We start from the raw sequence: 24,060 nt of genomic DNA, 5'->3' as shown, positions 1-24,060 counted from the left end.
GGAGCAGGAATTTCTGTTGGTGAATACATAGAAACTGAAATAGAAACAACTGGCCACTTAAAATATAAGTAAGTGGGGCTGGAGAGATCACACAGCGGGTAGAGCATTTGCCTTGCAGGCGGCCAACCCAGGTTCAATTCCCAGCATCCCATATGGTCCCATGAGCACTGCCAGGAGTAATTCCTGAGTGCATGAGCCAGAAGTAACCCCTGTGCATCATCAGGTGTGACCCGAAAAGAAAAAAAAATATATATGTAAGTATACATACTATTTATGTTTTATTTGTCATTAATGACTGAATTTTAAATTCCATAGAGTCGGCCTCTGTATTCTTGGATTCTACATGAAAACATGTTATCTGCACATAGAAGGTCTCCAATGGTTATATCAGAAAGAACATTTTCAGACTGTTTTTTGGTCTTTATTCTCTAAGTACTATAACTATTCACATCACATTTACATTATGTTGAGTATCGTAAGTAATGTGGGGGTGATTTTTTGGGGGCCACACCCAGCGATGCTCAGGGGTTGCTCCTGGCTCTGCACTCAGGAATTACTCCTGGCACTGCTTGGGAGACCACTTGGAATGCCGGGGATTGAACCTGGTCAGCTGTGTGCAAGGCAAACACCTTCCCCACTGTTCTATTACTCCAGCCACTAGGGATGATTTTTAAAGTATTATGAAAGATGTGGAATGGTCAGAATCATTATCTCTTAATAGGAGTGACCCCTTCTGAGAAATGTGTTGCTTGCTTGGTGATTTATTTCATCATTGTGTACATGTCATACGAAAAGGTAATCACACAAAACCAAGTTAACCTAGAGCACATCAAGGTTAACTGGGAATGATTTCTCAGGCCCCCATCATTTGCTGAACATGAAGATACTACAATATTTTCTAGAAGCATCTATGGATTTGGATATCTGAGGGGATTCCTGGGGTGAATTCCTAGTTGACATACAGGGATGACTTTACTTTTCTTTGTATAAACTAAATATTATCCAATGAGACAAAGAGAAGTATATTCACAAATATATGAATATATATACATATGTGCACATATATGTACATATGTGGAGAGCAAGAGAGAGATAAGTTCCAATTCATACTGGCAGATTGTAAATATTAATAATCACAATGTAATTGTGTGTTTTAACCTTGAAAAAGTCAACCCGGTGGAGGATTAAAACAGGGCCTTATTTAGGTGACTTAACAGAAAGTGTTCAGAAAATTAAGATTACCTTTTAAGCAAAATCCAACTCCTTTCCTCCATTATAGTTTCTGGGAGGAGACAGATGGAAAACTGATTCTGTTTAAACGTTACCTTAACAACATCCACAGTTGAGTAGTAAAACCATGGTATACATTCAAAGTTCATTGACGTAGGTCCTGTTCTTTCAGGAATCTCCCAAATGTATGTCTGGATCTCTCCTAAAACAGGAAAACACCAGCTATGTAAATAAAATTTTAAAGAGACACTCAGATGACCAAGACACATGAAAAAGAAAAGCCTGGGCTGGAGGAATAGCACAGCGGGTAGGGCGTCTGCCTTGCACGCGGCCGACCCGGGTTCGATTCCCAGCATCCCATATGGTCCCCTGAGCACCGCCAGGGATAATTCCTGAGTGCAGAGCCAGGAGTAACCCCTGCGCATCGCCAGGTGTGACCCAAAAAGCAAAAAAAAAAAAAAGAAAAAAAAAAGAAAAAGAAAAGCCTAACGTTGCTTATTGTTAGAGAAATGAGAATCACAAAATATGTAAATTATCTCTTCATGCCCGGGAGAACGGCTTCTGTCTAAAAGGTTGAAAGCAAAGGTTAAGGTGCTTACCGAGCACACAGCTCATAAGGCACCATGGTCCCCCGAACATGGCCACTGAGGGTAGACAAAGCCCAAAAACAACAACAAAAGAGAATTATATTATATTGGGGGCCAGAGAGCTAATACAAAAGGTTTGGCACCTGTCTGGCATGCGACCCACCTTGTTCAAGTCCCCAGCACCGCATAAGGTCTCAAAACCATGGCCAGGGGTCAATCCTGAGCATAAAGCCAGTATTAGTCCCTGAGCATACTGGGTGTGGTCCAACCCCCATCAAATAATAATAACATAAAAGAAATATAATGGAAACGGCAAACATTGGCAAGGATGTGGAGAAGAGAGAAACTTAGTACATGGCTGGTGGGAAGGTTCATTGGCTCAGTCTCTTTGGGAAAGTGTGCAGATTCCTATGAGAAATAAAAATGGAAGGTTGAGGAGACAGCTTGAAGGGCCGGAGTGCTTGCATGCTGAGCCCTGGGTCTGCTCCCTGGGCTACATGGTCCCTTGAGCACCCGCAGGAGTAACTAATCGCCTCCCATACCTTCCAGTACCAGATCCATGAACAGCCACTAGCAGGGATGGCCCCAGAGCAAAGAGCAGAATCCAAATCCCCTGGGATGCAGCAGCATCGTTCTGAACTCATGGCACTAACTAGGGGCACATGCAGACATCGAGGCCAAAGGAAACCCGTACCCTTATGCCCGTAGCATCACGATAGTCAAACCTGGAGTGCCCAGGGGTGACCAGTGACCCCAGTACCTCTCAACAGACGACTCCGTAAGAAAGCTGCAGTACATGCATAAAATCAATGGGATACAATTCTGTGTGTATTGAGTTTTTTTGGGGGGGGGGCGTGTCACACCTGGGATACTCAGGGGTTACTCCTGGCTCTGCACTCAGGAATTACTCTTGGTGGTGCTCAGGGCACTAGATGGGATACTGGGAATTGAAGCCTGGTCAGCAGTATGCAAAGCAAATACCCTTCCCACTGTACTAATGCTCCAGCCCCGACTGCCTTTAAAGGATAAAATTGTGTCATTGGGACAAAATGGATGACTCTTGAGGTGACTGTGCTGAGTGAAATAGGGACACAAATGTCAAATGGCACGTGGACTGACTCACTCATATGTGAAATCAGGATAACTTAAGAAATGGACTGGCAAAATAAAACTAACTTCTAAACTCAATGAAAACTATTGTGGTTCCCAGAGAGAAAGGGGGAAGGAATGGAGAATGAGGAGAGGACTTTTGGGTGGTTGGAAAGTTCCAGAACTTTGGTAGTAGGAGTGGCGAGTCTTAACACAAAGAGAGGTAAGGATCCAAATGGTGGAATTCCATGATACATAAGCCAGTGGCACAGCATTCCCAAACCGAACAGAATCTCTGCATCACATGTGCTTATGGAGAACAGGAAACCCAGCAACCCTACAGGGGACGTCTAATGGGGCCACAAGGCTCTGATCTCCACTCCTGGCCCTCCAGTTCCTGACTTGTTGGCCTTCGCGCCTAAGGTTCCATTTTCTAAACTGTGTCCTCATGTGTGTAAAGTGGGGCTTTGGGGGATTTAGGGATTAGGTGAGGTGATGCAAATGAAGGCCTTCGTGTTGTGTAATCTGGACAACAGGGTGAGGCTGAGGTCCCTAATCAGTGTTTTCAGGGTGACTGACTCCAACCCCCAGAGCATTTAAAAAAAGTCAACCGTTCACCATTTCATTCCTTCTTTCAACAAATACTTGGTGCAGTAAAAATAAGGCAGATGTTGAAATCTATTTTGAATCCCAGCTCTGAACCTTCTGTTCGGTGCTTCTTCCTCCCACCCCCACCCGCTCCTCACCCTTGTTAGCCCCGAGTCCGAATGCTTCATGCTTGTCTCTTGCAGGAAAGTTCTTTTCTACCCACCCGCCCTGAACATGGGCACCCTTGCTCTTAGTCCTCTGGCTTCCTTACAGAGGCTTAAGTTCATTCCCCAACTCCCCCCACACACCTGCACTAACCATTCCCATCCCCTTGTCCAAATCCGTTTGCTATTGACCCTCCCTTTCCAGAATGTCTAATAACTGTTGGGCATAACAGACCCTAAATAATACTATTTCCTGAAAACTCTGCTAAGAACAAAGAAAAGTAGAAAATGAAATGATTCCCGCTGGGTGTCCAGGTGAAGGGCAAGGCTGTGGGTGCCTCTGGCCTTCTAGGTTTCTTCCCACAAACCCCCAGTTTGTGGGATGTTCGCTCCACTGACATGGGTTAATGGGAGCCTGGGGGAAGCCAGAGAATGGAGGAGAATCCTGTCCTTGGTGGGTGCTTGATCCTGGCCAATGGGCCAGGCTCTGGGCGCCTGCTCTCCTGAACTGGCATACCAAATGAAAAAATGAATGAAAGGAATGAAAAATGAATACAAACAAGGAACTAGTAGGAGAAGTACTTTGCGGCTCTAGAAGTTTTGTGCAACTGTAGAAGTTCAGTAATGAGGATTTAACTCCTTTGGAAGGGCCGCAGTTGGTACTACAAGCTCTAGTTCTTAGGACTTGCTTCGGGCTCGGTGCTCAGGTATCACTCCTAGTGGCGGGCGGGGGACCATCTGCAGTGCCGTAAATCCCACCAGAGTCTGCTGTGTGCAAGGCCAGCACATTCCCCGAAGTACCAGCTCCCTGGCCTGCCAACTGAACTCTTGCTGCTATTGATCAGCTTGAGGTCAAATCAGTTTCCTTTGATATCATTTCACTTTGGTCTCATTTCCAGTAAGCTTTTGGAGGACATTAGGGAAGAACTCTTCATCCTCAGAAGCGTTTTTGGAATACAAGGAATGTGTGATCCTTCCCTGATTATCAGAGCAAGAGAGATGAAGTGTGAGCTCCCAGGGCAGGAGGCTTGTCTGGGGGCCACCTCAGAATCTTGGGAAAAAAATTTTGGCAAGAGGGGTACTACCAAGTATTGCTCAGGTGGTCAAGACCCCACCAGTGATTCTTGGCCAACTGACCTGGCGGTGCTCAGGCCCCACAGTTCTGGGGATCTCCTGGTCCCCCTGGCAGGTCTGGGAGCCCCAGGGCTGCATCTGGTGATGCTCCAGATCCCATGTGGTGGCGGGAACCGAACTGGGCTGGACACATGCCAGGCACGTGCTCTCACCGAGCTGTCTCCAGCCCCAGGGCTGTCTTGAAAACCAAAAGGGCACATGTCACTCACCCTCGGTTTCTAAGAGCAACTCTTCCTGAATCTGACCCTTTCCTTGGTACCCTTTAATTCCTAGAACGTCTTGTTTCTGTGGGATCGAGGACAGCCACTCTGGAAGTCCTCTCAGTCCACTTTGGGACTGAAGGACAACAGGCCCGAGAGACGGCTCAAAGGGCTGCGCAGTTCAGGCTTTGCATGAGGGACATCTGGGTTTCATCCTTGGCACCCCGCAGTTTCTGGAGTATGGCTGGGAATGACACCCGAGCACTGAACTGGGAGCAGGCCCTGGACATCTCTGGGTATGGTCCAACAAAACGAACAAGTGAAAAACAGAATGAAGGGTGGGGGGTCCCTTCTGAATTGTGTGCCTCGAGCCTGCCTCTGGTAGCCAAGTCAGGGGCAAAGGGCCCACAGTGGCCTCTTCAAGGAACGGGGCAGCTGGGATGGCCGTCTGCAGCACCCTCAGAGCAGGCTGCGCCTTCTGTGGGGGCTGCTGCTACGTGGACGCTCCTCTTGGGCCAATTCTGTTTTGTTCTCACTTGGTTCTCAGTCACTGGTGCCAAGAGCACTGTTTCTTGAGAACCTTTGTTTTAGAATCGGCTCCCTGGGCATTTGCATCGAAACATCATGTCTTAAGCACTGGAGAGACAGTGCACAGGGCCAAGGTGCTTAACTCACATGTGATCGCCCAGATTCAACCCTCCGCACCACACGTGGGCCCCTGAGATCTGCCAGGAGCGACCTCCGAGTACAGAGCCAGGAGGAAGAAGGCCTGAGCATGGTCAAGGGGGCCAGGAAAAAAAATCAATAAATGTGATAGAACGATTTCCTGAGTTGGAGAGATGGATCGAAGGATTGGAACACGTGCTTTGCTCCTGGGCCTCCCTCCGGCTTTGTTCTCCAGCACTGCCTGATCCTCCAAGCACCGCTGGGAGCGACCCCTGAGCACTGAGCCGAGAGCAGCCCCAGCAGAACGCTGTGCATGGGGGTGCCTTAGAGATGTGGAGAGACGCAGCTGCTCACGTCCGGGTGGCCCAGCTCCCTCGTCCCCGCTGCCTTTTGCGCCTGACACTTGGGTGGGAGCGACTGAACGCGACCCAGATGAAGGGTTCCTGGCAGCTGGACAGGAGGTGAGGGAGAGTCTGGGTGCAGGGGTGTGGGGGTGAGGGACTAGAGAAGGGGAGGAGGAGAGGGAGGAGGGGCGAGTGGGTCCACAGGGAGTCTTGTCTAAGGTTCACCCCAGGCCGCCAAGCCCGACTTCCAGAAAGAGCTTCTCCCCTCGCCTCCTCGGTTCCTCTATCCATGGCAACATTCCTGCCCTGAGAAGGCGTCTGTGCATCACCTACAGAAAAGCCTCCACCTCTTCTTCCCCCGAAGCAGTTACCTGGCTGGGTGGGAGCCACAGTGGAGTAGCTGGTTTTCACTCCGTGGGCGTGGATTGAGTAGGGTCGGGAAGCTTTGTTCTTAAAGACCACTCGGAGGACTTGTCCAGGGGAGAGAATCAGCAAAGGACCTGAAAAATGGAAAAAGGGGAAACGGGAGGCCCAGGGTCATTTACTTTCTGAGTCATCTGTCCCCTGAGTCTTCAGACAGGGGTGTCATTTGGATCTCTCTCCTTTACAGAAACACAAACAGCCTGCTGAGTCCTGAAGTCTGGTCCGGGCCTGGAAACGTTTAGGCATCTTATGTTTTCTTGGTTCTGTCTTTGGAAACAGACTTTAAGGAGTGCCAGCTCACATGGAGGAAGATACCCCATTGAGGAATGGAAACGGAAGGCCTCTGTCCTGATGGAGGAAGAGGAGGGGGGGGAGTAGGAGGAGGAGGGAGAGGAGAGGGAGGAGGGGGAAGAAGAGAGGGAGGAGGGGGAGGGGAGGGGGAGGAGGAGAGGGAGGAGGGTGGGTGGAAGAAGAGGGCAAGGCCTTTTCACTGAGCAGCGTGATGTTTGCTCCTAGACCTCAGGTCCCCATGCCCACACGCTCTCTGCCTCCTTTCCAGGTCCGAATCAGACAGATAAACTTGCTTTAAAATCGTTTCCTAGTCGACCAGGAGTAACCCCTGTGCATCATCGGGTGTGATCCAAAAAGCAAAAAAAAAAAACCCCAAAAACAAACAAACAAACAAATTGGCACTGGAGTGAAAGCACAGCGCAGAGGGCATTTGCCTTGCACACGGCCTTCCTGGGTTTGATCCCCGGCATCCCATATGGTCCCCCCGAGCACCACCAGGAGTAGCCTGAGCCAGGAGTAACCTCTGTGCATCATCGGGTGTGACCCCAAAGGCAAAATAATAATAATAATAATAAAATAAAATTGTTCCCTCGTCGAAAGCAGATGAAATCAGAAGATCAGAGACCAAGATGATCCTGAGATACACTCAGTGGCCAGAGGACTCTCAAAGGAGTGCCCCAGGGCCCTGTCAGCCAGGGTTCCCCTCTATGCTGAAGACAGAGCTGCAGTCTCATCCCCCAAACTCCCCCTGACCAGAGCTTTCCTTCTCATAGAAGGGGTCTCCTGTCCTTGTCAAATTATACTGGAGTCTTGAAGGTCACCTTGGGGCCTTTGGCAGGACTCCAGGGCAAGCGAACAGCCAGAGTGACTCACTGCGCGGGGGGAGTAGGAGCAGAATCTGACCCTGGGGCTGCCGGGGCACGTCCGTGCAAACCTGCCTTCTCAGAGCCACCAGGAGGGGGCGCAGGGAGACGCACAGAGATCAAGACGGCCCGGCCCAAACGCCCAGAAATCCCACGTGCTCTGCTACCACGTGTGGGCGTGGGGGAGCCAAGGCCAGCCGTCCTCTTGATGGGCCAAGTGGATGGAGGAGGAAGTGCAATCTTACTACTAAACACTTAACCTCTATTTTTTTTTTTAATTCAGAAGAGATTATGGTTCAAAGGGCAGAAAGAAGGGAAGCCAGGCAAGAAGGCTCCTAGAGCAGGAGGGGACTCAACCAGGATTCCCAAAGTGTTTTCAGACTTCTCATTTCAACTTGGTCTGGGGGAGTCCCAACTGGTGGTGTCCAGGACTTACTCCCGGTTCTGTGCTCAGGGGTCACTCCTGGTGGTACACAGGAGACCAGATGTGGTGCTGGAATTGAACCAGACTCAGCTGCATGCAAGGCAAGTGACACCCCCCACACACACACCACCACCACCACCACCACCACACACACACACACACACACACACACACACACAGTCTCTATGGACTAACGCTGAAATTCATCCATTTATTTATTTATTTAGAGCAGAACCAAAATAATATAGTATTTCCCTCTCGAGTTGGTTGCCTCCTACTTTGAATCCAATCAAATGTCGTTAATGCTGAAATTTAGACAAAGACGTTTCCCTCTTCATTTTGAACTTCATTTCAACTTTAGTGAATTGATTTCTCTCTGCTACTCTGGGGTCCCATTAGGATTGTTGGGTCCTGGTGGCAGAAAGCCAGGTCACCCGAACTAACTATGGTCTCTTGCTTCCATGGAACCAGACTTGAATTGGTTCCTCTGGCACCTAGGAACTGTCTGTTCTCTGATAATCAGTCCCTCAGTCTGTGTGTCAGCCTCAGTGACCCAGAAAGAGAGACCCAAACACCAGCTTTACCCTCCATCAGTACCTAGGACATCCAGGTGCGTTTCGTTCTCATTCCTTACTGTTTGTTTTGTGAACGTGATGTCTTCATACTGGCGGTAGACGACCTTCTTGTATTTGGATCCAAGGTAGGCCCCAATTCTATCTATAAACATGCTTGTTTTGCTTCAAAAAACAAAAATAAACAACAGTGTTTATTTAATCACGAGATAAATCCTCATTTGTAAGACTTTTTTGATATCAGGCATTTTGATATCTCTAGAAGCTTTTCTATTTTAAAAAATAGTTGTTTTAAAAAATATATTAATTCTGCTGATTGTTGGTGATTTAATCTGTACCTTAAACCATGTTTTCAGGATAAAATTTGAGTTTAGAATGAATGAACACACAGTAAGAGAAAAATCACAGAAAGCCATCAAATTTTGCAAGGAAGAAAAAGGATCGAGCTGAGCTTCCCAGAGAGCAGCTGAAGTGAGCATGGCCAGAGGAAAGGTTAACTGCTTCATGTGCAGTGAGATGAAGTTATATTGAATGTGCTTCTAAATGGTGAGATTGACTGATTTACACCCAAGGACAAGACAAGAGGGTGCCGGAGAGAAGAGAGAGCAGAAGAACCATAGGAGGACCAAGTGGGTAGAAGATTTGAGGTTCACACACAACCTGGTATTTAAATGCAGACCATTACCACATTTGCGGCCATGCGACACCTCATATCTCACACCACTCATATTCCAAGAATAGTGCACCACATCTGATAGGGTTTAAAGTAGAAGGCAACCAATCTTAGAGGGAAATATATTTTTACAGATATATATCTGTGTATATATGTGAGACTTGTTACTGTGTATGTATGTGTGCATATACATATAAACACATACACATATATGGACACAAGGCTCAGTTCTTAACAACACAAGATAAAATACAACAATCTTCACACACTCTCCTTTAAGGAAAGCTTTTTGGACCATTCTCAGAAGTTTATTCATAACAAATAATACAAAATATATTATTTCGGTTCTGCTCTAAGGCAGGGGTTGGGGTTCAGGATAGAAACATCCAAAATAAGATGTTGGGAAGGTATCATTGGTGGTGGGATTGATGTTAGAATAGTAATGCAATCAAATATTGTGAACTACTTTATAAAAATAAAATTAAATTAAAAAATAAATGCAGGCCATTAAAGAAGTGAAGCTGTATCTCTGTCTCTCTCTTCCCCCCTCCATCCTTCTCCCTCTTTCTCTCTCTCTCTCTCTCTCTCTCTCACACACACACGCACACACACACGCATACACACTCAATAAACAAAAGAAAAGATGGAGGACCACAGAAAACAAACCCATGCCCATTAGAAAGAGATCACTGCCATACTTCTCTCTTTGTAAATATTTCAGCTCCCGCTGCCATTTCTTGCTGGGAGTATAATCCCATTCAATCTCCTCCGATGCAATGTAAACAACTCTTTCTTCCTGGAACTGTGTTTCATTAGGATTTCGCTCCGAACACGACTTGACTTGGTATTTGTGTCTCATGCCTCCCTGATAGTGTTCAGCGGTCATACAAACCAGCTCAAAAGTTCCTAGAAGTGAATCAGGGAAGGTTACTTAGTTTTCCTTTCTCTGTGAAATTATCTCTAAGTTACAACGCTGCCCCCCCGCCACATGCACACATGCATACACATTTTAAAAAAATAGAGGAAGATGTTCCATTCATTTGACAAACATTTACAGGTTTTCTTCTTCATGCCTAGCCTATTTTTCAGACACATCAACCAGCAAAATGGCTGGAGTATTTTTGTCCTTAGGGTTTTTATTACAGGGTACTGTAGAACTGAAAGTGAGTGACTTAGATGGTTTGGAAGGCGATTAGTACTGTGGATTAAAGAAAAGTATAGATCAGTGGATGGAGAACTGAGAATTCTAGGATGTGTGTGTGTGTGTGTGTGTGTGTGTGTGTGTGTGTGTGTGTGTGTGTTGCTGGGACTCAAAGGTGCAATATTTGATTGAGTAATCAAGAGAAGATGGTTGGGTGGGAGGGAGGGGATATGAATCTAGCAGGAAGAGTTATCCAGGCATGAAGATGGTCAAGTCCAGGGCCTGCTGTGGTGAGGACAAACTCAGAGACCTGTGTATCTGGAGGGGCATTTGCAAGGGTGAGATAACTACCTGCGTGGGTGGGTGGGGTTCTTTGAGACCACCGCAAAATCTATGGCTCTTGGTCTGAAAGGGCGCACAGGTGTGAGATTGGCATCAGTACGTGACATGGGGCATTATTGCAAGGAAGCTGAGAACGGGTGGAGGCAAGAAAGGTGGAAGGCAGAGACCTGGTAGGTGCCATGAGAAGATGACAAGAGGTGATAGGGTGGACGGCAGTGGTCACAGAGGGCCGCATGAGAGGCGGTGAAGGGGAAGGAGATGAACACACGAGTAGTGCCAAATTGGCACCGCCGCCACCACCACCGGAAGTCCAGCTCCAGGCTGACTCTGCTCTGCCCCCCGCCCCCAAGACCAGACCTCTCCAATGATTGCTGTGCTAGTTCACTGTAACTTTTAATGGAAGGAGGGTTCAAGAACACGATGTTGTCAGACTTGGAGGCTGGGGGAAGAGAATTTGCCCCGAATACTGTAATTCTAGATCATGTGACTGAAGGTGTCCGCAAGTATTCTGCAGCCGATGTGCAGCACACCAGCACATGTTCAGTCTGGGAAAGGGGCCTTCCGTGCTCACCTACGGAATCGGGTGTCATTAAAAGCGTGTTGGAAGTGTGGGGAATGATGGCTTCAGTGTCCTTCCTGGAGCCTGAAGAAATGAAGGTATTTCCTTGAAAATAGATGCCATGTAAGTCCTTTTCCGTCCCCACACTGAGAATGTGCCATGACACATTGTCTCCTGCACACATGACCAGTCCTGGTAGATTTCCATACATGTATCCATTTATGGCTGCAAGACATTTGTGACAAGACAGGGACTTGAGTGAAACGACACCACTTGGAACTCAGTCAAGGACTAAATATAAAATGCTTCATTCACATAAGAATGAATCATCTCGAGCCCAGCGTGATAGTAAGTGGGGCAGGGGAGGCAGGGGAGCATTTGCCTTGCACGTGGCCAACCTGGGTTCGATCCCCGGCATCCCATATGGTCCCCCAAGCCCTGCCAGGAATAATTCCTGAGTGCAGAGACAGCAGTGACCCCTGAGCACCGCTGGTTGTTACAAAACAATAAACAAAACCGGCCCCGTGCTTTCAAGGAACCAAGAATCTAGAGGGAGAGAGAGGCAGGACTATCATTCCAGATGTAGACCTCAGTTTCCTTATCTTGGGGGCCACACCCAGCTGGCTCTGTGCTCAGGGATCGCTCCTGAAGGTGCTTGGGCCACCTGCAAAGCAAACTTAATTTTGGTACTAGCTTTCATCCTCCCTCCCCAAAAAGAAAAAGAAAGTGAATAATCTCAAGATCTGCGTCAACATCTTACGAATAAGTCGACATCTTATTTGAGGGTCAGAGAGGAAACTCTTTGTCCAATGTCATCAAGCTTATGATTTTAAAAGTTCAGAATTCAAATCTACAGATTCTAGACCGATACTTTTCCTACTTCACTTTAGAGTCTGTAAGAACCAGACAACAAACTAATCAATCAAATACTCATCTAGTCACTCCACTCATTTGGCAAGAGAGAAAAAAATGACTTTTCTGCTTCACACTTTGCAATAGCTAAAATAAGATATTTATGCTAAGAAGACCGACAATATTTGGTAAATTAACTTTAACATATCCATCCTAGTAGCTAATATTTTTATTGGGAAGTTATATTTAATGGGGGCTGGAGTGATAACACAGCGGTAGGGCATTTGCCTTGCGCGCAGCCAACCTGGCTGAGCTGGGTTCGATTCCTCCGCCCCTCTTAGAGAGCCTGGCAAGCTACTGAGAGTATTCAATATGCCAAACACGGTAACAAGAAGTCTCACAATGGAGACGTTACTGGGCCCACTCAAGCAAATCGATGAACAACGGGAAGACAGTATTTGTTTTTATATTTAATGGAAACATGGCATGTCTTCACCACAACTGGGCGGGGGGGGGGGGGAATGTGTCTTTTTAAAATAATCCGTACACTTTTAGCCATAATGGAATTAATGCATTTGTCTTATAAACTAAATAATCTCTTACAGGACATTAGGTTCGAGTCTTGGAAGTCTGGATCCTCTTTATCCACCTTTTCAGGCTCTGTGGTAAATATTTTGATATTTTCATCCAAGAGATAGCTTTCATTTTCATCAAATATAGTGGCGAGTATGTAAAACTCTTTGTCTATTCCTTTCTGTGGATTAGAACAGACATAAAATGTTGATAATCTTGTCGATACATGATTCCCCATGTGAGGAAATGTGAACGCTTTGAAAAATTTAATCAAGTGAAATTTAATCTCTCCTCTCACGGGCATTTTACAGAAAGCCATGAATCCAACCAAATGGACTTGTCACAGGTCTGAGTAGATGAGAGAGAAACATCTACAATATCTCATTTTTCACCTAAGGCTCTTAGATGAGGAACTGGAGCCTCTTTATTTTATTTATTTATTTATTTATTTTTCTGGAGCCTCTTAACCCCGTAAAACATGATCATAGAATCACTGATGTTTACTGGTGGTGGCTTTTCAAAGACTTCAATGAGGAAACTAAGTTAAATAAAATATTTCAATTTGAAAAAGACTTCACTATTAGGATCCAGAAACAAACATTTTTTGGAGCAAAACATAAAAATGACATGTATGAGAAGATACATCAGGTGTTTGTATGTGACTTTCATTATATTAGTAAGTATGATATAGAAAATATTTAAAATAAAATTGACATTCAACTATACTTATATTTGAGACTTTGTATTACATATGAGTTATAATACAAAGAAAAACTTTTCTAGCAACTCAATATGTGAGTGAGGGAGAATGGAAATTCATTCAAGTACTTATTGCACACCCGCGTCGTGCCTGAGAGGGCGCTGTGGTTGTTACAAAACAATGAACAAAAACTGCCCCGTTCTTTCAAGGAGCCAAGAATCTAGGGGAGAGGTCGGACTATCATTCCAAATGCAGACTTCTGTTTGTGTATCCTGGGGGGCCACGCCCATCTGGCTCTGTGCCCGGGAATCACTCCTGGAGATGCTTGGACCACCGGCAAGGCAAACTTTACCTTCTCCAATTTTGGTACTAGCTTTCATTCCCGCTCCCCGTTTAGGGCTGCAAGATGTTTGTGACAAGACCTGGGGATTGAACTAAATGACATCTCTTGGAACTCCCCCACTCCCCAAATGTGTTCTCCTTGAGCAGGCAAAACCACTGCGGACAGAGAAGAAAGGCAGAGATGGGAATTAGCTCCTTCCTCGGGAACTAAAGCAGCAGCAGCAGAATCCATGGAACTGCAAGGTGCTAGGGTGGAGACACAAATTTGGGGGATTCCAAATCAGATCGCCCTGCCACAGAGGCGGGGTGGGATGGGAGGGGATGGGGGGTGGGAGGGATACTGGGGTCATTGGTGGTGGAGTATGGGCAGTGGTGGAGGGATGGGTACTCGATCATTGTGTAACTGTAACACAAGCACAAAAATTTGTAAGTCTACAACTTGTACCTCATGGTGTTTCACTAATACATTTTTTAAAAAAATCAGGGTGTAGTTTTAAGCATAAAGACTGCTCTATGGGATCCAAAGGGAGGAATGCTGAAGCCAAGAGAGCGTGGGACAGGATCTGGAGGTCAAAGGCTTTTGGCTGGAGAAGTTGGTGTCCAAAAGAGGACCAGGGGATGGGAGGGAAAGCCCCTGAGTGGGAGGGGAGAGGAGAGGGAGGTAGGGGTGATAGGACACCCAGGCTTCATTGACTCTGGCGTCAGAGGTCAGAAAGACAGGAAAGGGTCTACGCAGAAGAGGAAGGGGCAAGAAGGGGTGACCATTCAGAGGCCGAGGAAGGGGGCCGGAGAGATAGCACAGGGGCAAGATGCTTGCCTCTCATGTGGCCGACCCTGATTCAAATCCCCAGCACCACTTATGGTCCCCAGAGCACCTCAGCCCAGAGTCAGGAGCAAGCCCTGAGCACTGCTGGGGGTGATCCAAAACCCAAACAAGGAAACACAATCAAATCAAATAGAGGATGTTGAAGGGCTCGCCCCTGTTGAGCGGTGTCTGGGGAACATTCCCTTGGCAAAGGGACTGCTCTGGAGTGGAAGAAAGAAGGAAATGGGGGGGGTGAGGTAGAGGGGTTCCTGGGCACATGGAAGGTGGAGCCACACATCACTATGTTGCCTTTCCTGCCGTCCGGTCCTGAGCGGTGTCTTGCTGGGACCCACCTGGCCCAGGCTCACCTGTCTGCCATCCTCTCCAAGACTTCCGGCTCTGCACACGAGGAGCGGCCCGACCAGCCCGCTGTTAGTGTCCCTCTTCCGATGCACCGAGGAGTAATACAGCCACGTCAGGCACTGGGGGTCCATGGCCGTGGGACCCGCATCCTCCGGCACTTCCCAGGTGTAGACGAACGTCGAGCCCGGGTGCACGTGGGCGGAGGGTGGGGGCGTGCCTAGGAGGAAAGCCACGTCGCAACATCGAGCTCAAGACCAGGAGGGCCCTCGGCCACAGAGGGGGATCTGGGGACTGGGACCGCAGGGTGCTCGGGGACCGGCCAAAGGCGTGGGAGAGGTGCCTGTTTCCAGCTCGGGAACAGAGCAGCGACGACGAGGGCCCGAGAAGGGCGTTGCACCGGGCTCTACTTACGTCCTCTGGGGGTCCGGTAGAAGGAGCCCTCGTTGCTCTTGCTGTGACGCAGCCCGTGCGGCTGGATGCTGAGTGGCACGGAGGCCCGGTTGTAGAAGGTGACCCGGATGACCTGCCCCACCTCCGCCTTCAGGACGGGGCCTGGAAGCCACAGAGGTAGCAGCTGCGCTCGTTTGTGGAGACAAGGGACGAGCTGTCTAGCTTGGGGAAGCTTGGCGGAAAGGGAGGACGTTCATGAGTCCGAGAGGGACCCTGCTACGGGAGGTCTAGGTCACCGGGTGTCCTAAGAAAGCCACTTTGTTTTTCGCTTTATTCTGTTTTGTGTTTTTTTGGCTGTTGGGTCACACCCAGCGATGCTCAGGGTTTACTTCTGGCTTTGCACAGGAACCACTCCTGGCAGTGCCGGAGGACCATGTGGGATGCCCGGGATCGAACCCGGGTCAGCCACATGCAAGGCAAATGCCCTACCCGCTGTACTATCACTCCAGCCCCAAGAAAAAAGTCACTTTGGATCACACAAATAAATCCGAACTGTATAACATCACAGAGTTAAGAATGATAGCTAAAACTCGGGTGATTCTCACAGCCAGAGAGTTAGTGGGGGTGGGGGGCGGGTAGAGCGCCCTTTCCTTGCAAATTCAACCCCCAGCATTCCATATGTATCCCCAGCACAGACAGGAGTAATTCTTAGCACAAAGTCTGGACTAAATTGAATTCCTTTCATAAGATTCTAAGATGACAGCTAAAATCTCTAACACAGAGCTGTTGTATGCTATTTTCATGCATGGGGTGTATAACTTGTCTTTATAAACCCATGAACTTTGAGTGGCATTTTACCAAGAATTCCAAGGTGCTCTTCTCTGGCCTTTTGTGTTTGGAAGGAAGCATCTGTGTATTCACGGTAAACTATTTTTTTAAAAGTTCCTCCAATTCTGGTTGGGCTTTGGTCAAAATAGAGACGGGATTTGCTGCAGAGAAAGTAGAAACAAAAATAACTTCAAAATTTGTAGTAGTCACGTAAGAAAAAAAAGTAAAATTTGATGCACATTTATTTGAAGATATTTTTATATTTATCACTGATTATAAAAACAGTGCATTTTTATTGTAAGAAATTTGGAAAGTAAGGGAAATACAGCAAAAAAGGAGAATATAAGGTGATCATGATCCCATCATCAGTGTGTATAACCACATAAACATTTGCATGGAACTCAGTCTGGTTTTTGTCAACGCTTCTGTGTAGAAGTATCTGTATCTGTCTTCTTAGTGGTGATCTATAGACTTTCTTTTGATTTTATGTTTGTCTGTTCGCTTGTTTTATGGTTTTTGGCCACACTTGGTGGAGCTCAGGGCTTACTCTTGGCCCTGTGTTCATGGGTCCCTCCTAGTGTTAACTCAGAGGACTGTATATGAGTGGTTTAAACCCCTGTACTATCTTTCAAATTCCAGACTTTCTTTTGGAACAAAAATTAAAAAGACATTCTGCTTATCTGCTTTGGTTTGTTTGTTCCATACTAAAATGAGGCACGTGTGAAACTGGAGAGATAGCACAGTGGGTGAAGTATTTGCCTTGCATGTGGCTGACCCCAGTTTTATCCTCATGTCCGTCTAGGAGTGAGTGACCCCTGAGCACAGATCCAGGAGTTAACCCTGAGCACTGTTAAGTGTGGTCCTCGCCCCGTTCCAAAAAAAAGGAATAAATAACAACCAAAAAAGAGATATATTTACTCTGGAGCGATAGCACAGCGGGTAGGGCGTTCGCCTTACACGCGGCCAACATGGCCGACCCGAGTTCGATTCCTCCGCCCCTCTCGGAGAGCCCGGCAAGCTACCGAGAGTATCTCGCCCGCACGGCAGAGCCTGGCAAGCTACCTGTGACATATTCAATATGCCTATCACAGTAACAACAACAAGTCTCAGGGCTGGAGCGATAGCACAGCGGGTAGGGCGTTCGCCTTACAAGCGGCCAACATGGCCGACCCGAGTTCGATTCCTCCGCCCCTCTCGGAGAGCCCGGCAAGCTACCGAGAGTATTTGATATGCCAGACACAGTAACAACAAAGTCTCCAATGGAGACGTTACTGGGCCCGCTCGAGCAAATCGACGATCAACGGGAGGGCCTTTACCTTTACCTTTACCTTATTTACTCTCAGAATTTTTTTGCATATTTTAAACTACTTCACTGTTGGGAATTTTCCCCCCCTCAGGGAATTATCTTATTGTAATAGAATTGAAATGCGAGAGTCTATTAATTTTTACTTTAGTCAATATCAAATGAGAGTTGCGCCTAACTAAATTTAATTGTTTCTCTATACCCAGAGAACTCTCTCATAATGTATATTTAAAAAAATTTGTAAAACTGCTATTGAGAATACCATCCATTCTATTGTTGGATCATTAAGTCAACCTGTTTTAAATTTATACTAGGAAAAAAAAAGGCAAGGGGTATGGTTTTTTTTCTTCACTCATTGTGTAACGATAATTCTTAGGCACATTGTTCTCTAGTTACTGATGTGATTATTTCCCTGTCTTTTGTTAATGATTTTATTTTAAGATGTCTAGATCCTTATTAGAAGTAGCTGGGTTATAAAAAAAGTAATTGATTATCTTTATTTGGCCATAAATATTTTAGTAATTACCTTCCAGGTGCTGTTAAGTTTTTTCCAGTAAATAAGTCCACACCAGAAGGGGCATAGTTCCAAAAAATTTCTTCAGCAGCAATATAATAATGTAAAACGTGTGTCTCAGTAACAACTGTCGAAGGTTTTTGGCAATTTCTGACGCTGAAAAAGGCTTGCATGCTCTCTGTGGAGAAAAACAGCAAAAACAACATAACATGACAAACCCAAGGACAGGTGGCTGTTGAAACATCGAAAACATCGAAATCTTGGGCCAGAGTGATAGCACAGCAGGTAGGGCGCTTGCCTTGCACACGGCCAACCCAGGTTTGATCCCTGGCATCCCACATGGTTCCCCAAGCACGGCCAGGAGTGATTCCTGGGTGCAGAGCCAGGAGTAACTTCTGAGCATCGCTGGGTGTGATCCAAAAAGAAAAAAAAAACCCACATTGAAACCTTTTTCGTTTTTTCTTTGCCCACACATGTTTTTACTCTAGCTAACAATATTGTACCATGCCTTTATTTGAGAAATTTGAGAAATTTACAGGTTCTGCGCAGAAACTATATGAAGCAGGGAAATAAGCCAGGATGCAGAAAAGCAGCATCATTGCTGAAGTCAGTATTTGGCATTGGACCAACCCTTAGGTAAAGATGCCACCTTCATACCAAGCAAAATTTGAGCGTTGATTTAGCTAAAACACCTTTCTTGTGGATATGCGAAAGCACTATCACCAGTCACTAATGAGTAGATGGGCTTATTATGTTAACAAGTTGGCAAACAGGAAAAAGTCCATTTTTACAGGGCATCTCTCCTGTGTCTTGATTTCAGTATCCCGTTGCTGAGAGTGTAAGCCACTATGGACCCATTCGGAGGCAATTTGGAAATATTTGCTCACATTCAAAACCTTTCCAGTATACGATTTCCCTTCTTGGTAATTTGCCAAGATAAATCTTTATACATGCGTAAAATGATGCATATAAAATAGAAGTTGATTTGAACTTTGTGAATTAAGGAAAGGAAGCCATTTAAATGTCAGCCGGGGTGGTTAAATAAATTAGGATGCACCTTTGATGTGGAATGCCATGCAACCATTAAGTCAATGTATGGGGACCATCAAGATTTCAAGACGCACTAATGAGTGAAGAGGTACCCAGCCAAGCATTTTCTGCAACACGATCTGCTTATGTGAAGCAGAACACAGCTGCACGTTTCTGCATATGCATCTGTCTTGTGGGAAAATAGCAGTAAAGACGTTGGCAAGAATTCGAACCCAAAGGACTACTGTGGTCCGTCTCTGAGAAGGGACCCAGGGTGGGGTGGGGCACTATGGAGCTCAAGAGGGGTGTTTTTAAGCCAGGTCTCCAATATTTGACTTATTGCTAACTTTTGCGGGGCGAAGCCTCCCGCCATGGCCAATTTGAATGATTTAAGTATTTACCAGTTGACTTATCTTACTTGTGGGTTTCCTGAACTGCTAGGAACTGACACCCATACACATTAAAGTTTGGTTTTCTTTGCTTGCCACATTCCCACATCTAGTTCTCCCTCCTTCTTATTCACCTTTTTCTCTCTCTCTCTCATCCCTCTCCAGCAAAAGTCTACTCATGTATTCTTATAATGACAAGAAACAAAAACGGTACAAGGACACAGAGAGAGGAGACACACAGGAGAAAGCCGTGGGGCTGATCAAAGAACTTTCAGGAACTCTCTAGATTCTTCCCTGGGCTGTAGTAGAGGAAGAAAGACCTCCTTGAGGGTACCATCTACAAACATGGGCACTTGAAGTGGTGGCACTGAACGTATTTTATTCTTGCTTGGAGGCCACACGCAGCAGTTCTTGGGGCTTACTGATGGGTCAATGCTCAGGTGTCAATCCTGGCAGTACTTGATAGAGTGCTGGGGATTGAATTTGGGTTTGCAAAGCAAGGACCTTACCTACTGTTTTATTTCTCTGGCTAGGAATGTAATTTTTTACCTTGAACATGGTATTTCTCTGTAAGTGAGAACATACTGTCGTTAAATCCAGCTCCTGAGTTATAGTAACTGCAAGGCTCTCCTTTCTAATATGCTGGCAGTATTAGAATGCATAGGAAATCTTAATGAATCTTGATGTTTAGCTGTGTAAATAATTCACTGATGCATGAAGCTAACCAGAGTATTCCTTTGGTTAAGAAAATTAAAAAAACATTTGATCAGAGAACCAAATTCAATTTTTTTTGTACAAGAAAAGGGAAATTTTCATTTCTAACAACAATAATGTTTTCCGATTGAAAAATAAAACATGACTATCTGAAGCATGGGATCATTTCTGTTTTGTGTTGCGTTCTTTTAGGCCATACCCAGCTTGCTCCGACATCACTCCTGGTGGTGCTCTATCACCCTGGGTGGTGCCAGGGGTCAAACTGGGATCAGCCACTTCTGGGAGGACACAATACCACCCATGTTACCTTTCTGGTCCAGCATGGAGTCACTGGACTTCATTATGACTGAAAAAGAGTAATGAGTCCATTGTTGACCGATCCATCATTAAATGAAGGTATGAGTAAGAAGGAAAGAAAAATAAGGAAATGTATGGACCACTGGACTAAGATTATTTAGTCCAACATAATTCCTAACTCTAATGCTTTAGGTTTGAAGGCAAGAGTGTGACTTCTTGGAGCTAGTTTCCTCAACTGAGAAACAAAACAAAACTGTAACAACGTAATAATCCCTGCCCTGCCTGTCACTCAGGGGTCTTGTAAATTGTTGCTTTGAGAAATAGACCAAAGTCATTGGAAGTTGTAGATGTCACTATAGAGAATGTTAATTATGATACCTGAGGTTGTTTGCTGTTCCCTTAAAACCCTTTGAGGAAAGAAGAGAGTGAGAGTAAGCGAGAGAGAGAGAGAGAGAGAGAAAGAGAGAGAGAGAGAGAGACAGGGACTGAAATAGAGACAGAAATAGAGAGGAGATAGAGAGAGGGAAAGAGAGGAGGTAGAGAGAAGGGGAGAGGGAAGGAGAGAGATAGAGGGCAGAGGGAGGGACAGAGAGAGACCCAGGGGGTGGGGTGGGGGAAGTCTCAACAGGTTGAGTGCAGGCTTTGCAGAGGGGTCGGAGATTGATCTCTGGTAGCACATGGTACTGCCGAGCACAATCTCCAAACACAGAACCAGGAGTAGCCCCTGAGCACTCCCAGGCATAGTCCCCCCAAACCAAAAACATTCTTAAAGAAAATAAAACTAACTTTTGCCCATGTTTCTCTGTAGAAGGAAACATTTCTTCTTGGCATCTACCCAAGTCTCACATTCTCACATCTCACATCTCACACCTTCTTTCCGTTAGCCAATCTCTCTGTCTCTGTCTCTGTCTCTCTCTGTCTCTGTCTCTGTCTCTGTCTCTCTCTCCCCCCCCCCCCCCTTTTAGCAAAAGCTTACCAGGAGCGTGGACGCTCTGCCTGTGGGAAGAGGAGTCGGTCCTGAGACAGTCTGTGCTTACCTGCTCTCTCACCTAGTGTGTTAAGGGCACTAGATTATTTTTAAAAGTTTAGCATGCGGGGCCAGAGTGATAGTGCAGCAAGGAAGGCATTTGCCTTGCATGAGGCCAACCCAGGTTCGATCCCCAGAGTCCCATATGGTCCCGCTGTGCACTGCCAGGAGTAATTCCTGAGTGCAGAGCCAGAAGTAACCCCTGAGCACCACCAGGTGTGGCCCCCAAAGCCAAAATAAAATAAAATAAGATTAGCCTGCGTGAGCAGGAGCTGGCTGAAGTGAACATGTACTGTTCTGAGCTTTCCTTTTCCCTTTTGAAACTTCTTTTTGGAGGCATCATCACAAACCAGCATCTGTATTGCATCTACTGCGTTGCCTACGTTGTCATTTATGTAATTTGTACTTAAACTGTAGTGGCACACCCACTACCGTAAGTTCTCTATTAAAAGCCCATATCTCAGATGAGAAGGTGCTTATAACGCTTGGAACCTTGGAAGCTCTCTCTTTGAGTGCTTCCAAGGGTCCAGGCCTTTTGTGTCAGGAATCCTTACCATGGACTGCACACCCCAGCATCCACTCTCCCGGGCCCTGGGCCACCATGGAGGCGTCTTCCAGCGAGGAAGGGAAGAGGGCAATGGTGTCCTGTCTCTTGTTCTGAGAGATCAGCATCTGGCCGTGGAAATAGACGGGGTGGGTATCGACTACTCCACCCATGCCCACCAAGAACCACTTGACCCTGTCGTCCACACACATGGTGAGATCAGGCAGATTTCCGTACAGGTATCCATTTATGGCTGAAAACAAAGGTACGAGAGTCTGTCAAGCGGGGCCGAGCGGGGCCACGGCAGAGAATTCTGAGCATTTCCACATAACATAAATCTGATCATTTTGAGCATTGCGCTCACGCATGACCCGTGACAAAAGCTGCATTTGCCAAGAAAAGGGGACATAAACATTTCATATGCCGAGAAGCTGCAGGAGCAAGAGAAGAAAATCGAGCTGAAAGGCAGGAAACAACGGAAGGGGCCGAGAATAGAAAGAGACGAAGGCTTTGATCTTCATCATATTTTTTGCTTTACAACTGCCTTTCCTACGTTCCTGCCATCTGCTTTTGATCATTATCAGATTTTGAAAAACAAACCCATCTACCTCACTATTTTGTGTTTTTGGTTGGTGGGGTGGGGGTGATCAGGGGAGGAGCAAGCAGAATCAAACCTTGAGTGAAAAACGAAAAATTAGGGCTGGGGAGATAGCCCAATTGGCTGGAACCCCTGCCTTTCACGAGATGGCCCTCAGTATGGCCTCCAACACCACGTGGTTCCCTGAGTACCACCAGAAGTGGCAGGTGGACACTGAGCACTGTTTAGGAGCCCCCCAAATAATAAAATCACGCCCTGAATGTAGCTCACTACCAGTACTTGCTTTACATGTTGGAAGTCCTGGGTTTGAGCCTTAACACTGCAAGAAAGAAAGGAAGGGAGGGAGGGAGGGAGGAAGGAAAGGAGGAGGGAGAGAAGAAGGGAAGAAAGGAGAGAGGGGGAAAAGAAAGGAGGGAGGAAGGAAGGGAGGAAGAAAAGGAGGGAAGGAGGTGGGAGGGAGGGAGGAAGGAAGGGAAGGAGGTGGGGGGAGGAAAGGAGGAAGGAAGGAAGGAAGGAAGGAAGGAAGGAAGGAAGGAAGGAAGGGAAAACTCAAGGAAAGGAAATTCCTGAATCGGGTTCTGGAAACTCCAAGGACAGCCTAATGAACCAGAAAGTCCTGTCATCTTACAGGGCATGAGATTGCTGTCCCGGAAGCCAGGGTCACTGGTGTTAATGTGAGCACTGTCCGTGTACGCTTTGATATTGTCATCAATATACCAGCTTTGGTTTTCATCGATTATAGACAGCAGCAGGACGAAAGATTTATCGACGCCTTTTTCCCTGTCTCCAATCAGTGTGCCTGAAACAAAGCAAAGCGAAACAGTCGCTCTCTGCCGTTATTCTTTTTGCCACAGGAGACCAGTGATTTCCCAGAAGTCATTGAAAACATCCAAGTCAGATTTGCACCGTCACAGACAGAACTTTAAAGCAGAGAGCCAGCACAGAGCCTTCCCGTCCGCTCCCTCGGTGTGCGGGAGAAACTGAACTTCCCCGAGGCTCCACCACCCCCTGCCGACCTACCTGCGTCTTTGGGCTTGAACCCGAGCCCTGGACTCAGCATCGCCACCCAGCGCCCAAATGGCAACTCCATCCTCCACTTAGAGACAGGGAGGTCAGGGCCAGAAAAAGAAATTTTCTTTCTCTTTTATCAAACACATTTAAGTTAGCAGAAAAAGAAAAATTATTGGGTGGCAAAACTCAACTAGCGTCATGGAGGGGAACCCTGACTTTGGGGCCACAGGGGCGTGTCCCAGGCGTTACCTCTTTTACAGATTATTAACGGGCCGATAAGTCCGGAAGCCAAGTCGCTCGTGGTCTCCAAGTGGGAGTGGTAAATCCTGGTCACACAGTTACTGTCGCTGGGGCCAGGCCCCTGTTTTTCCTCCACAAACCACAAGTAAGTGTACTGTGCCCCTGGGTCCAGGCGGTCATCCTCTCTCTGCGAGCCCGAGGTATTGTCGGGGTAGAGAGCACCTGGAAAATGGAATTTGCGCGGGCCCTGA

General features: G+C 46.7%; 1 protein-coding gene across 1 annotated transcript in view; it reads right to left on the bottom strand.

Moving 5' to 3' along the window:
• Window positions 1–24,060, bottom strand: part of LOC130030171 (ceruloplasmin-like) — a 35,294-nt gene that overhangs the window by 5,794 nt on the left and 5,440 nt on the right. Inside the window, exons 3-17 of the mRNA XM_056121390.1 lie at window positions 23,819–24,031; window positions 23,187–23,357; window positions 21,978–22,213; window positions 19,658–19,667; window positions 18,275–18,287; window positions 17,973–18,134; window positions 16,174–16,304; window positions 15,337–15,477; window positions 14,931–15,142; window positions 12,746–12,896; window positions 11,303–11,515; window positions 9,947–10,154; window positions 8,601–8,740; window positions 6,374–6,502; window positions 1,326–1,432 (exon numbers count right to left, since the gene is read on the bottom strand). Of these exons, the coding sequence (XP_055977365.1) occupies window positions 1,326–1,432; window positions 6,374–6,502; window positions 8,601–8,740; window positions 9,947–10,154; window positions 11,303–11,515; window positions 12,746–12,896; window positions 14,931–15,142; window positions 15,337–15,477; window positions 16,174–16,304; window positions 17,973–18,134; window positions 18,275–18,287; window positions 19,658–19,667; window positions 21,978–22,213; window positions 23,187–23,357; window positions 23,819–24,031 (2,237 nt within the window). The remainder of the gene's footprint in view (window positions 1–1,325; window positions 1,433–6,373; window positions 6,503–8,600; window positions 8,741–9,946; window positions 10,155–11,302; window positions 11,516–12,745; window positions 12,897–14,930; window positions 15,143–15,336; window positions 15,478–16,173; window positions 16,305–17,972; window positions 18,135–18,274; window positions 18,288–19,657; window positions 19,668–21,977; window positions 22,214–23,186; window positions 23,358–23,818; window positions 24,032–24,060) is intronic.

Source organism: Sorex fumeus, unplaced genomic scaffold (assembly GCF_029834395.1).
Source record: "Sorex fumeus unplaced genomic scaffold, SorFum_2.1 ptg000044l, whole genome shotgun sequence".
Classification (NCBI taxonomy): domain Eukaryota; kingdom Metazoa; phylum Chordata; class Mammalia; order Eulipotyphla; family Soricidae; genus Sorex; species Sorex fumeus.
This window is presented reverse-complemented; position numbering and strand designations above follow the sequence as displayed.